General features: G+C 42.8%; 1 protein-coding gene across 4 annotated transcripts in view; it reads right to left on the bottom strand.

Annotated features, from left to right (window-relative positions):
* Positions 1-13,815, bottom strand: part of PIK3CB (phosphatidylinositol-4,5-bisphosphate 3-kinase catalytic subunit beta) — a 105,615-nt gene that overhangs the window by 61,161 nt on the left and 30,639 nt on the right. For 3 of the 4 annotated variants that reach the window (XM_048506058.1, XM_048506059.1, XM_048506060.1), the window contains exons 3-4: positions 2,323-2,506; positions 1,060-1,285 (exon numbers count right to left, since the gene is read on the bottom strand). In XM_048506058.1, coding sequence (XP_048362015.1) covers positions 1,060-1,285; positions 2,323-2,478 — 382 coding nt within the window. In that variant the 5' untranslated portion in view covers positions 2,479-2,506. Of the gene's footprint in view, positions 1-1,059; positions 1,286-2,322; positions 2,507-5,973; positions 6,037-13,815 lie in introns of those variants that run through there. The other variant, XM_048506061.1, reaches the window with a different exon arrangement.

A 13,815-nucleotide genomic window follows, 5' to 3' on the forward strand; every position in this document is an offset into this window, starting at 1 on the left:
TGTACAGGAAGATAATGAACAAAAAATAAACAGATTTTTGTTCTAGCATCTGTGATCACAGAGGAATTTCTGATGACTGATTTGATCAGATAATCGAGCAGATGAAGTTGCCTTTTACAGAGCCAGATCACCTGTTCACTTTCTCTGACTGGCAGCAACTTTCCAGATTTCAACTCCTTCCCCCCTCTTTAAAAATACCTCTTGCCTGAGATTTTATACTGTGGTGAGTGAACCTTGTGGGGCCTTCCCCAAAACATGCATTTTGCCATTGTCCTATGGCCCTTTCCCATTCTGGATGATGTAGTTCAAAAAGTACTAATCATGTGCTACGGCAGCCAACACAAGTACAAGTGATATCAAGGCTGGTAGCATCCCTGTCAAGTTGTGGCCATATCTCAGGGATTCTCTCAGCATAACCTGAAGTGGGGCAGATGTCAAACCCACTGCTACTGACCTGCATGCCTACCCCACCACCTGCCTGCTTGCCCTTCTCCACACCTGAATGGTGCCCCACCTCTCCATCTTCCTTGTCACCATTGGTGAAGGGCATGCAGGTATTTCTGGTATTTCTGATAACAACGGTGGTAACATTCCCTAGCCACCCAGTGCCAGAGAAAGGACATTCAAGCAGGTAGATGGGCAGGAATGGAGGTGCTAGTGGTGCAGAGGAGTGGGAGGGGCAGTCTCTGCCCAGGGCTCTCTACAACCTGACACTGGCTCTGCCCAGTTTATGCTTCTTGAACTCTTAATGGGAAAGGCTATGACAATGATAAGTTATAGCAAGGCTACAAATTGATTTTTAAATGCTTTCTTCATCTTTATTAATATTAAAATATTTCAGTTTGAAAATGTCATAGTATCAATCAGAGCTATGAAAAGTTAACACGTGAACCACAAGTAATATGCAAGATGACCACATCAAGAAAGGGGTTGAAAACAAAAGGATAACTGCAACTTCTTTCAAGGAAAAATTCACTGTCTGGTGTCCAATATATCTATATTTTATGCTGCCTCTCCCTCACTATACTTCCTTCCTAAGACAAGAACATTGGTATTTACCTTTTCCTATGAGGACACCTATCTTGGAGTCCAATTTTTCCCCTGGGTCACAGCTTCTTGTAATTAGCTGAAGCACAGGAAGAAATGGTCGAACATCACAGAGCCTTCGTGTCTCATCTTCCAGTTCCTCACGTACCGCTGTTTGATTTACACAGGAAAACATATAGGAGTCTATCTCCAGAAGGAGGTGAAATAACGGGTAGCTGTGTGCTTGCTTCCATAATAGCTGCAAAGAAACAATGAAAGTGGAGTGATTTTTTGAAAAAATCCACATACTGAGTGATAACCTTATCAACTTTACATATAGCATTTACTGTACCTTTCAGTGTTGCTGTTTCCAAAGCCCACTTTAAAGAAGTATGTTTAAATCAAATACAGTTGCATCAAGCTTCCAGATAACTGGGATATGTGTCATACAACTAATTTAAAAGAACATGGTATTAAAAAAGTGAATATAACGCTTGAAAGAAAGATTGCTCTCTACACTGTAGGACTGTTTTGCAAAAAAAGGGCAGGGATAAAATTTGCTGTTTTCAGCTTCCTTATAGTCTTGTGAAAGGGACTGCTAGGGTTTCTTTCCTGAGAGATGTCTCTCCCCTTCTCCCACCACAGTGTTCATTCTAACTGTCTTGTTGCTTTCATATGGGTTTGGCAACAGCACTTCTGAAAAAGGAGTTAATGCCAGGTTAGGAGCCACTGCGACTTCTGACTTCTGGGTGCATCTGCCAATGAGTCCACAGTGGCTGTTTGGAAATGTCAGATTTGGAAATGTCAGATTTGTTCATAGCTTAAGGACTAAAAAGCAGACAGACCTCTAATCTTTTCATATGCCCCTATGGAATCTATCTCATGAATCTTCTAAAAATACATTTCAGTTTTATTATCTGCATATCTGCTATGGCCTACAATCAAAGCAATAAAGAGAATCTAAACTGCTTGTGCACTTTCATGGAACCAGCCACAACAATGGGATAATACTCCCAGGAATGTCTCAGTTAGTAGATAAATGCCCCTTTTTACTAACTCTGTAATTTATAATGCCAATAAAGGCTTTGGAAACAGAATACTCCCAGGATGAAATTTCCACAGATGCAAACATTGTATGGGAATCTGCTCTTTACACATCATGTCCTTAGTAATGACTCTGAAGTATACTTGGGCTGCAGAGTCCAAAACTTCATTTTAAATGCTGAAATTATATGGCTACCAAGAAGAATTTGATGAGAATCAACAGTGGATAATTTAAGAGCCAGGTGACTTTACCTGTTTTATATGAGAAATGGTAGCATCACGAGGGACATCGAGATTGATATAGATTCCAGTGGGTAGGAGGCAGTCCACAGATATTGAGCCATCAGCTGCTATATGCGAATCTACTGCCCAGATGTCCAGGGTATCTGCCATGGCAGGAGGCATCATAGATTTTAAATATCATAACCATGTGATCCTAATGGGGAAAAATTAAGATTCAGTCACCTGAGAATTTGACAGGTCAGCTTCCATAGGGTAGCCTGTAAGGTCAGAAGCGAACACACCTAAGCCATTCTGCACATAAAACAATACAGAAACTTTAGGTATCAATCCCAAACACACACACAACCTAAGAGGACTATGAAATGAACAAAAAAGTGTTCAAGGGAGCAATGGAAGGAAGAGCAACAAAGACATTTACATACATACATACATACATACATACTGTCCAGGTGCGGGGGTAGCCCCGACCCCCTCCCCGGCCTCGCGCCCGCACCCCTCCCCGGCCGCGGGCCCCGGAGGCGGCTCCCCGGCGGTGCGGGAGGCGGCCGGGCATGAACAGCCCCGCCGCCGCGACGACCGATTGGGGGATCGCCCTGCACCTCTTCCGGCCAGCGGAGCGTGCGGAGGCTCCGCCTGCGAAGAACGCCCCGTTGGTCGACCGGCAGGCAAGCCGGGCGACAAGAGCCCCGCCGCCGCGGCTGCAAGGCCGAAGCCGCGCCGGGCGGGGGAGATCAGCTGAGCCCTCTTGGGCTAATGAAGGGAGGTGGCCGGGAGCGCAGCTGCGGCGAGGCGGCGTCTTCATCCCCGGCCCCAACGAGAGAGGGGATAAAAGGGAGGAAGTCCGGTAGGCAGGGGGTGGTGATTGTGAGGACAGAAGGAAGGGAGGGAAGGTGTGTGGAGACGGTGTGCACGGGAGGAGAGCTGGGAAAGAGAGAGAGTTGGAGAAAGGCAGGGAAGAGTTGGAGAAAGGCAGGGAAGTGTGCTGGGGAAGGAGTCCCTGGAGGTGGAGGAGGGACAGAGGCAAGAGGACACGGTCCAGGGAAAGGCTATCAAGGCAAGGGCTGGCAGGGAGGCGTCCCTGCTTACCCTGCACCTAGAGAGTTCTGCAGACCAGGACAGCACCCGGCGTGGGTAGCCGGGGCATCCTGCAATGGCTGAGGCGCCCAGCTGTCTCCAGATTAGTCCACTCCCCGGAGAGCGAGGGAGTCGCTTTGGCGGCGGTTCCAGCAGCTGGGCAGGGGAAGGTGGGTTGGCAGAGGGGGTCCCGGAGGGAACCCCGCCCCGGGCGCAGGACACATACATACATACATACATTTAATTCTACTTTTCTGGACAAAAGGCCCAAAAAGTTGAGTACAAAAGGTTGCTGTGGTTGCACAGAGCCCTCATTAAAATCTTTATAACAGAGAAAATAGAATTGTGAAAAATAGGAGTACACAAAAATAAAAGAAAGCAAAGCATTTTCCTCACACACAAAGACTTTAAAGAAAAACAGAATTAGAAAACTGTATTACGATGAATAAAATGCTTAAAATAAGAAAGGGACAGAACAAGCTGGAAAAATAGTAAACAATAATCCTACAAGTTTATAGGCAAGCAACGTTGTGAAGATTGTGTCAGTCTATGAATGTGGAGAAAAAGCTTTAGAACTTCATTCTGCCATGGACTTCAAAGGGTGACCCTGAGCCTTCTTCAACCTAACCTACCTCATAGGGTTATTATGAGTACAGTGAGAGAGGTAAGGGCTATGTATGTTGTCCTAAGCTTCATGGACAATGTGTGAGATAAAAAATTATGATACATAAAATACACAGTAAATAGCTTAAATCAGAAGTTTCAGCCTTAACACACCCACAACCCATCTTAAATCTTTTAGCCTGCTATATAAGCATTATTTTTCCAATAGATGTTCATATTTCTACTTCTCTCTCCTGACTTACTTTCTCCTTAGTCCATTGCAGAGGAGGTGCAATGGGTCCTAGCAAAGGGTGGGGTAGGAAGCATTTCCCTCTACAATAAGTTTTACTGAGGCTGTAGTGCCCCTCTGCTGTTCTCAGCACAAAAGTTGCAACCTACCTGATCCTGGGTCTGTCACTTGGGGGTGGGAGAGGTTGGAAAGGTGTGGGCTGGTTTGGGCTTGGTGGGAAGAGGAGGAGAGGGGAGGGCAGAAAGGTGAGGCTTGTGAAAGAGGATGGACAGATGAATATTGTGGTGGGGAAGGGTGGAAAGGTCAGGCTTGAGTTGGGGAAGGGTAGGAAGTTGTATCTTGGGGTGGGGGGATACCAACTTCAAGCCTCAGAAATGCAGCAGGAGTGCTTTGGAAAAGTTCCAGGATTTTCCTTAAGAAGATCTTTTTAATTATTTCAAGCTGAGCAAGAATTTTCCTATGCCATCCACACATTTCACCCCCTTACAAAAGCTGTGTGATGACTTTGCCCTGAAATACTTTAATAACCAGGGCAATGAGCTGTCCACCCTTTGAACAGAAGAATTTTAGAATGGCTCCCACTGAGAGGTGAGCTGTTGATAAGTTGGTATTAAGGTGCACCTGCCAGGACAACGGTGCACGAAAGATTATGCCAAGATATTTAAAAGCAGGCCATGGTTCAATTTCATGGGCTTTGATAGTCCATCCATGCCTTCGTCTTTTGTTTCCAAAAACGACACTTTTTGTCTTATAATTAATTTTCAGCTTCTCCCTTCACAGTAATCAGCTAATCTAACAAGCATCCTTCTGGGCCCAGTTTTAGTGAATTACATAATTGCCACATCATCCACGTACAACAGAGAGCAAATTTTGCAGCCTGCCAATGAGGGGGGAAAGAAATTCTGAGATTCCATGCCCTGAATAAAATCATTAACACAGAATTGAACAAAAAAGGGTCCAGCAAGCAATCTTGTTTGATGCTCTATGGCAGGGATCTGCGGCTCCGCGTGGCCTGGAGGTCGGAGGGTAGCATGGGCATGTCCCTCCAGGAAAGGTGAGTGGAGGGGCCAAACTGGAGGCGGCTCTGTGCGGAGCCGCCTCTCCGGCTCAGTAGATCTTCGGGGCCGTGGAAAATGGGTCCAAATGGCTCTTTGGGTGGTAAAGGTTGCTGACCCCTGCTCTATGAGACAGGATCAGTAAAGGAACCATATAACTTTACTATAACCTTTATTGTGAGGTTGGAATGTAATTCCTTCAGCAGCCTAAAAAGCCTTCTATTAATATTGGTTTTATCCAGTTTGCTCCATAGACTTGCTAGCTCTATAGAATCAAAAGCAAAAGAGCGATCAACAAAAGCAACAGAAAATTCTCTTCCACTTTTTTGGTATATTTCTGGATCAGGGCCATCAAGGTCAGGCAAGGATCAACTGCGTTAAGGCCTTTTTGACATCCAGCTTCTTCAGGATTGAAAATATTAGATGCCTCTGACCAGTCTTCAAGTTTGAATAATAGGTGGTGGGTATATAATTTAGAACAGATATCAAGAAGACTGGTAGGACACTAAAGGGCAGAGTTATTTTTATTTTTATAAATATAAAATGCTTTGTTTCCAATTAAAGTGAATGCTACAAGTATGATCAATTTCTGAAAAAAGCCTGGCCAAAATTGGGCACCACCAGTGAGCATTGAACTTGAATATCTCAAGGAGGACTAAGTCTTCTCGAGGAGTTTACCTGGAGATAAAGTACTGACTGGGAGCATTCAGAAGCTGTGATTGTGCCCCAATTTGTAAGAGAATCTACGTCCACAACTGGATTTATAGGGTTTGGCTCACATTGAAGATTGCTATAAAGAGAGGAAAAATGGCAAAACTATGTTTCAGTAGAAATTAGAATTACTATCAACAAAGATGACTTCCATAGGTGCATACAAACATGCGTGCACACAAAGTGGCTTTTCTACAACTGTATTGCAATATTAACATTTCTTATAACATAGGTTATAACCATCCAAATTCATCCTATCTGTTATAAATGCAAGTAATGTAATATAGTTATTAGAATGTCTGAATGGCATCTGGGAAAACAAAGTTCAAATCCTTACTGTGTCATGGAAGCAGGGGTGTACCGATTTAGGGATGTGGGGATACCCATGTCCCAGGGCACATGTCTTTTGGTCACTCGGGGGGGTGCTGGACGCCCCCCACATAACCAAACAGCATGCAGCCCCCCTGCCACCACAGTGCCCCGGCTTGAGGGTGTGGCCCCACCCCCTGGCCTCCATGCTTTTAAAAGCACACCCCTGGAGGCCGGATCGGCTTCTGCTCTCCCCAGGCTCTGGGGTGGGCAGAAACCAGGCTGTAGGGAGCCTGGGGGTGTGGCTCGGGGTGTGGCCATTCCTCCCAGCTCTGCCCCCGGGCAGGGGACATGGGGGGGCACCTGGAGGAGTTGTCTCGGGGCACCATTTCCCCCCTCTATGCCTCTGCATGGAAGCTTGCTGGGTGACCTTTGGCCAGTCACATACTCTTACAGCCCCATCCAAAAGGGTCTAGTGACTGGAGATGGTGCCGCTGGTATGCCATCGTGCCACCTCCAGAGAGCTTTCAAGCAGTGCAGAGTGGCAGGAAAAAATAAATTTCCTGGCCTCCTGAAAAGCCCTGCGTTGCCTGAAACAGAGTTACACCCTGAAAGAGTGGCAAAACTCCAAGGACCATTCTGCAGTGTTCCCGGCACCAAAGCCTGGGTAGAAGCCAACTCCAAGTCAGCTCCACCCCCAGGAAGGCCTCCCCCCCAGTGCTGGTGTCTGATTGGATGCCAGTGTAGCTCCATGGCTGAGCCCACATCTGGGTTTTGCCACTGCAGAATTGTGGGGTGGCTAGACTCCAGCATCCTCACCCTCTCTGTCACCGGGCAGAGGGGGCAAATATGTCAGCATGGTATCGGGCCACATTTAAATGGCGATTCAGATTGGGTCATTGGTCCAACCTACTTCATTGGGTTCTTGTGAGAATATAATGGAAGACAGGATCCACTCTGTGAAGAAAGTCAGTATACAAATGAAGTAAAAGTAAATAATTTCTGATCAGCCATGTGTTCATTTGGAAACAATTTTTCACTTTAATCAAATTCAGTATTATTGCTCAATTTTTCAAATACTAGATTTAGAATGAGGGAGGGGGGACTGATCTTTTGGAATTTCCCCACATATCTGCTCCTCCATTACATTTTTTCTGCATTCCAACAAACAAGTCAGTAATATAAAGTTGTTTCTCTACCAAACAGGCTGCACAAAGCATGGAGTGTTATAATTTCAGAATCCCTGCCTCTCTTAGGTACATGGAACTTCTTTGATTTTTTGAATCCCAATGTTTGAACTACAGAGGTGCTAAAGAGCAGGGTGACATTCAAGTATTTAAAAGACCATTATTTTTAGAACCGGGATGGGTGGGAAGGGAAAACAATGGAGTAATTGGTGTTCTAGCAACAGTGAGAGAAGGAAAGTTGAAACAATGCAAGAACAGTTAGACAATGAAACAAAGGTGCCTCCACTTTGGAGGTTTTTAATAAAACTCTGGACAGCAATATTTTTGAGGTAGTTTAAGGCAAGTTCACAGAAGCAGAGGTGGCTCCAACATGCCACAGAGGAGATGTTTTGAAACTCATTCATGTTAACAGAAATACAGCTTCATTACATTGCACAAAATGATGGGGTAAAATCACTGAACCCATATGGGGAGAGCTAACATGAACATGCATGCCATATGAATTCTTGTCCATGCAGCGCTATCTTTAAGCAGTTACTATGAATGAATAAATTGTACAGAAGCCTATAACCATTCTGCTTTTTCTAAGTGACACCTGATGCCCATTTCAGTTCTGTTTAGTTTAGGATTTTTTTTATTAAGGACTTTTCTGACATTAGATTATACCAGGGGTAGGGAACCTGTGGCTCTCCAGATGTTCAGGAACTACAATTTCCATCAGCCCCTACCAATTGGCCATGCTGACAGAGGCTGATGGGAATTGTAGTTCCTGAACATCTGGAGAGCCGCAGGTTCCCTACCCCTGGATTATACTGAAGCCACAGAGACTGAGCTGAATGCCACTAGTCCAAATGCAGACTTGACGACTGCTGAGATTTTTTTATAAATGGCACAGTTCCAAGGAAGAGTCTCTTCTGTGGTTATGGCTTTCCACAATTCTAATTCATTGTAAATCATGCAGCCAATTGCGCAGAAAGTTGCCAGCAGAATGCATTCCAAATGAACGCCAATTTGCAAAGTCAGCATTTGGAGACCCTTTCAAGAAACGGATAAAATGAACACACACATTTGCAGAAGATGAGTTAGGGTTTTGTTCATCAGTTAAACAGATTCGTTTCTTTCAGAAATGACCCTCAGTCCTCATTCTGCCTCCTGCCATTTGCCTGAGGCATAAAGGTCAGCGAAATGCAAGTATTAACATAGACTAACTGCACTTGTCACAGCCATGAGACTCCTGTGACAATGAATCACAGGCCAAGCTGCATAAATGCAAGGCAATGCTGGTGAGTGACGAACCAACACCCCCACATCCAGCAACTGAAACTGTGCCAAGCAGCCATCTGTATGGCAAATAGCAACATGAGAGGAATCTTAAACAGCTCTTTTTTAAAAAAAAACAACACTTTTGCTGGGGGCTATTTCAAGCAACTATGCTCGTATCTATCTATACCTACCCTCACTATAAAAACTTCCCACAATATAAAAAGGGGGAGTAAATAAAGCACTCAACTTCATCATTTTCAGCCTCCCATCAAAAGAGTCATACAATGGCAGCATATCCAACCAGGGAACCCTTTTGAAAATAGATGGGCTATCTGCAAGATCCTAAAAGATTAATATACCAGAATTTTCAAAATACAAGAACTGAGCATTACATTAAGACCAAGATATTTTGAGCTAGGGAAAGATTTCAGTAGAAGAAGAGGTGAGAAGGAAAAGCCCTTCCATTACAGAACAAGATTACAGAACATGGCTATTGCAAAGGCTAATGATCTACATTAAATTCCCAAAGTGCTCCTCCATGCTCAATGTTACCCCGAAGTTTAATTTGTCTATGTACCCATTAATCAACATAATCCATGGGGGGAGTAGCTGATCATTAAGATATGCTGGTCCCAAGTATGTATCTGTTGTGATTCTTGCTTTGTCTTGGCAACTTCCTTGAGTACACAAGTATACCAGTAAGATCCATCTCACATTTTAATGTAAGTTGATGCTATTGGAGATTTTTCTGAAATGCATTTTTTTCTCCTCAGAAATTACCCATTATTCCTATTAAATTATGTATATTAAATACAACACTTTTTCTGGGCAACTCCCATCTGAAGAAAATCTAGTGATTGTTATTAGTAACGCATTTTTCATAAATGTCACTCTTGTGAAACAAGGTATTTATGTGGCACATACTGGATATATTAAGACAGGATTTGTTAACCTTTGGTACCTTGCTGTGATTGTAGTCTTTAGTTTATCTCTCCAGCAATTAATTTCTATGGAATTCAGGAACCAGTATTACACAGTAAGGTAAGAGAATCATGAGTTGGGAGGCCCCCTGTTCAAATTATGGCTCTGCCATAAATCCAGCCAGTTAGACCAATCATTATCTGCTTTGGCTCCTGATTTGCTCTATGGTGAAAATAATTAAGCCCACCTAACCAGTTTGGTATGAAGCTTAAAATAAAATAATGAAAATGTGAAATACTTTAACACTCAATGCTTAATTATCATTATGTATTCATTTGGTGGGTTTTATACCACTTACCAACATTCAGGAGAGTTCTAGATCTCACAAAGGAATAATCTCCACACCACAGAGAGCATTTCACGTGGAGAAAACGGATGTTTTGGGAGGGTGGACAGTATGGAATCATACTCCACTAAGGTCCTTTCCCATCTCCACCTCAATTCTGCAGACATTTCCCAACCCAGAATTGGTAGCTCTACTCAGAAGTAAGAAACGTTTAGTCTGACACAAATAATTTGATTTACCTGAAGGTCTCATGAGCTTTATACTGAACAAACATAAGCTCTTGTTCTTCAGAAGGGAGTATAAATAACTGAGAACAAAATGGCTTAAACTAGAAGTTCTGGTTTTTGTTCTGCTCATCCTTTTAATGTAGTTCTTTGTTTGCTTCTCTACTACCTGATTATGAGGCTGAATGATACACTCAATACTAAGAACAGCAGCTGATCTGCTTTTACATTGCAAAGAAAGAAAGATGTAATGCCGTTTATAATAGCACGTGGCTAGCTTGCATTTGCAAAGGCCAGGTACAGTTTACGAGGTCAATAAAGCAAACCCATTATTAGAACCAAACTGCAATTACCAGTCAGTTTTCACAATGGAGCATCTTAGCTACACAGAACTCAAAAAGGCTGCATGCAACTCTGTAAACAATGGTTGATCCTAGTAAAGGTATGAAAGGGGTTACAGTACTGCTGCATTTTGATCATCAGCTGACAATATTGCCTCTACATCAGGCTTCTAACTCTGAATTCCTAAAGCAAACGCTTCTGAAGTGCCCCTCCATCTCTCACCCTAGTGCAGACTCTCTCAGTTACATATCCTTTAATTTCTCCCAGCCAAAACCAGGGCACAATTTCAGAGCCACTGGCTTTTTCTATGGAAGGCCTATGTTTCCAGAATGGCCTACCAGAGTAGGTGCAGAGTGTTCATCAGCTGTATTCCAGAAAGCACACGAAACTGTTCTATTTAGGATTGCCAAATCTAAGCTGGGAAATTTCTGAAGATTTGGGATAGAGCCTGGGGAGAGCAGGGGTCACAGCAGAGTCTAATATCATAGCACCCACCTTCCAAATCAACCATTTTCTTCAGAAGAACTGGTCTATGGAGTCTGAAGATCCGTTGTAATTCCAGGAGACCACCCCCCACCCCCCACCCCCCACACACTTTTGGAGGCTGACAACCCTAGTTTTATTCCAGAGGGCATATGGTACATTTGGCTGCATTTTAAACTGTTATTAGCTTGTTAATGGATAGCTAGTACAGTTTTGTGTCCTTGCTCTTAGTGCTTTGCTGACAGCCTTGCGTCTGGGGACATAAGACACAATATAAATAATTTAAATGAATGAAAAAATCCCTCCCACTCACTGTGAAAGTAGGTGTCACAAAGCTAGAATTTCAGCAAGCATATCTATGAGATGAGGGAAGAAAGCAAGAGTATAATTAATAAATGCTGGGTAAATACTTCACCAATAGGCTTCAGTATCCTTAAGGGCAGACTGGCCAATTGCTACCACTGGCTATCATGACTACCCTATACTAGAAGGTTTAGTTTCTTGATGAGGGACTGAAATATGATATGAAGCAAGACTTGAAGTTTCCTCTAGTACAACCTAAAAATGTCTGGGCGGAAGAGGATCCTGATGGAAGGTATGTCGACAAAATAGTCATGAGGAAAAAAGAAACAGAAAAAGAATTTTGTGTATTTTGGGGGGTATTTTTTGTGTATCAAGAGAATTTTGTGAATTTTTTGTAAAAGTCTTTCTTGGTCAGTTCATATTTTGAAGGTTACACTTCTATAAGCAAAAGGACGCACAGCTGAAATGACCTTACAGATCTCCAAACAAGTTCAGTATATATTCCTCATTTGGGGACCATTTCTAGGTAAACATGTTCAGGTCTAAGCTGTCAATATAACAACACATAAAAAGCTAAACAAAAACACACTAAAGTCTGCCAAAGTTTTATTTTATTTTTTTACTTAAGGCTGGTTTTGAAAAGCCAGGCTTCTAATAATTTATGAACACTGGTAAAGCTGCCATGAACTTGAGCAACAACATTAAGGAGCTATAAATGAGGTTTTCCCTCAGCAGTACCATGTAATTAACTGCCCAATAAAACTCATGTCCCCTTGGACAGCATGTTAATTTCTGATATTTTATTTTACCTAGAAAAACATAGAAAGGAGAGGTATTGTTGAATTTTTTGTTGTTGAACAACTAAGTCCTTTGTTGTTGCACAAGTGCTAATTTCATTAGTTTGAATATTCCACAAATGGAACAGATGCCTCAGCTAAGAGTTTTTTTAAAAAAAAAATGTAAATGCAATATATGGAGTCAACAGAAAAATTACATTTTTAGCTAAATAGTCCACTGGCACTCCTTTGAGGGAATAGGCCTTGCAGAATGGTACTTCCGTTGACTAGGGATCATTTCATAAGAAACTATTACAGTAGGACTAGGATATCTATCCCCAGTGTAGTCACTCATGGGGAGGGCTACTAATACAACAACACAACTTCCTTCCAAGATAGGGATGCTAACTTCCAGAAGAGGACTGGAGTTCTTATAATTACAAATGATCTTTAATCAAAGAAATCTGTTTCCCTGGAGAAAATGGAAGTTTCAGAGGAAAGATTCTGTGGCTCCCCATAGATTCTAGATGAAACCCCTCTTCAGATTCACCCCTTCACAGGTACTGTCCTCAAAGTAGGAACTAAGTGCAGCAATTGAGAACAGGCAGTTTGTAATAACTTTATCCCATGCTTCAGCCCACCAGAACAACAGAAAAATGCCGTGGGGATATTTACATGCATCCAGTCTGGATTGTCTGCCCCTTGACCCTAATGGATCCATTATGAGGCTCCTCACTATGTTATATAGGCCCTTAGGGGGCGGGGACCAAAATGCGCCCCCATGTAACCCAGGCGAATGGCACCTGGGTCCAATGACCCCCTTGCCCTCTAGATATGCCAGTGATATTAATCTATCCAGTCCACGATGTTTACTCCAGTAGTTGGATGAAAATGTCTGCATGAAAAGCCACCTCATTTGGTCCCTCTTCGCCTTTTCTTGCTCTTCTGAGGTACGATTTAGTACTCAAATCAGCAGAGCAGACTACGGGATATTACACCAGCTTGCTCCCAGACTGTCTGCTGTCTGGCCTTTTTCATTTAAACTACGCAGCTCCTTTTTGCTGTGCAAATTATCTGAAGACCTTGACTGTTTTTCATTATTGTAGGCTGTTTACAAAAGCAAGGTTAAATGTATTCCCATCAGAAAACCTTCATGGTAGGTTTACAGGTGTTCCATACTCTCTGACTATGTCCCTGTAATTTCCAGGACACTGAAGCACTTCTTTTATTTTGCAAGTTTTACCATCACGAGTGCCAACAAAGCGTTCTCCTCCTATTAACAAATCTGAGAGGAAGTTTACTATCTGTTAGAAGACAAAAACTTCAGGATCACACTGGATGTAGCAAAGTTTTTGGTGGAGGTACTCAGAATCAAAAACCAGAGAATCTCAGAAACTGACTTCTTGTATTAATAGTTTATAATTAACAAAACTAATTTTAATATTTAGATAATTGATTTTGTACTGTATTTACAATTTGTACATGGTTGCTTGCATGGGTCAGATGACTATAACAAACTAAACTACAACTACAACTATTTACCTGAAAGGAAGGCTTAGTCACAAGGTTTTATTTGGTAACAAGTGTAAAGGCACCGAAGTTAAGAACATAAGAAAGAGCCTGCTGGATCAGACCAGAGTCCATCTAGTCCAGCA

The sequence above is a fragment of the Sphaerodactylus townsendi genome, linkage group LG08 (assembly GCF_021028975.2).
Source record: "Sphaerodactylus townsendi isolate TG3544 linkage group LG08, MPM_Stown_v2.3, whole genome shotgun sequence".
In the NCBI taxonomy this organism is placed as follows: Eukaryota; Metazoa; Chordata; class Lepidosauria; order Squamata; family Sphaerodactylidae; genus Sphaerodactylus; species Sphaerodactylus townsendi.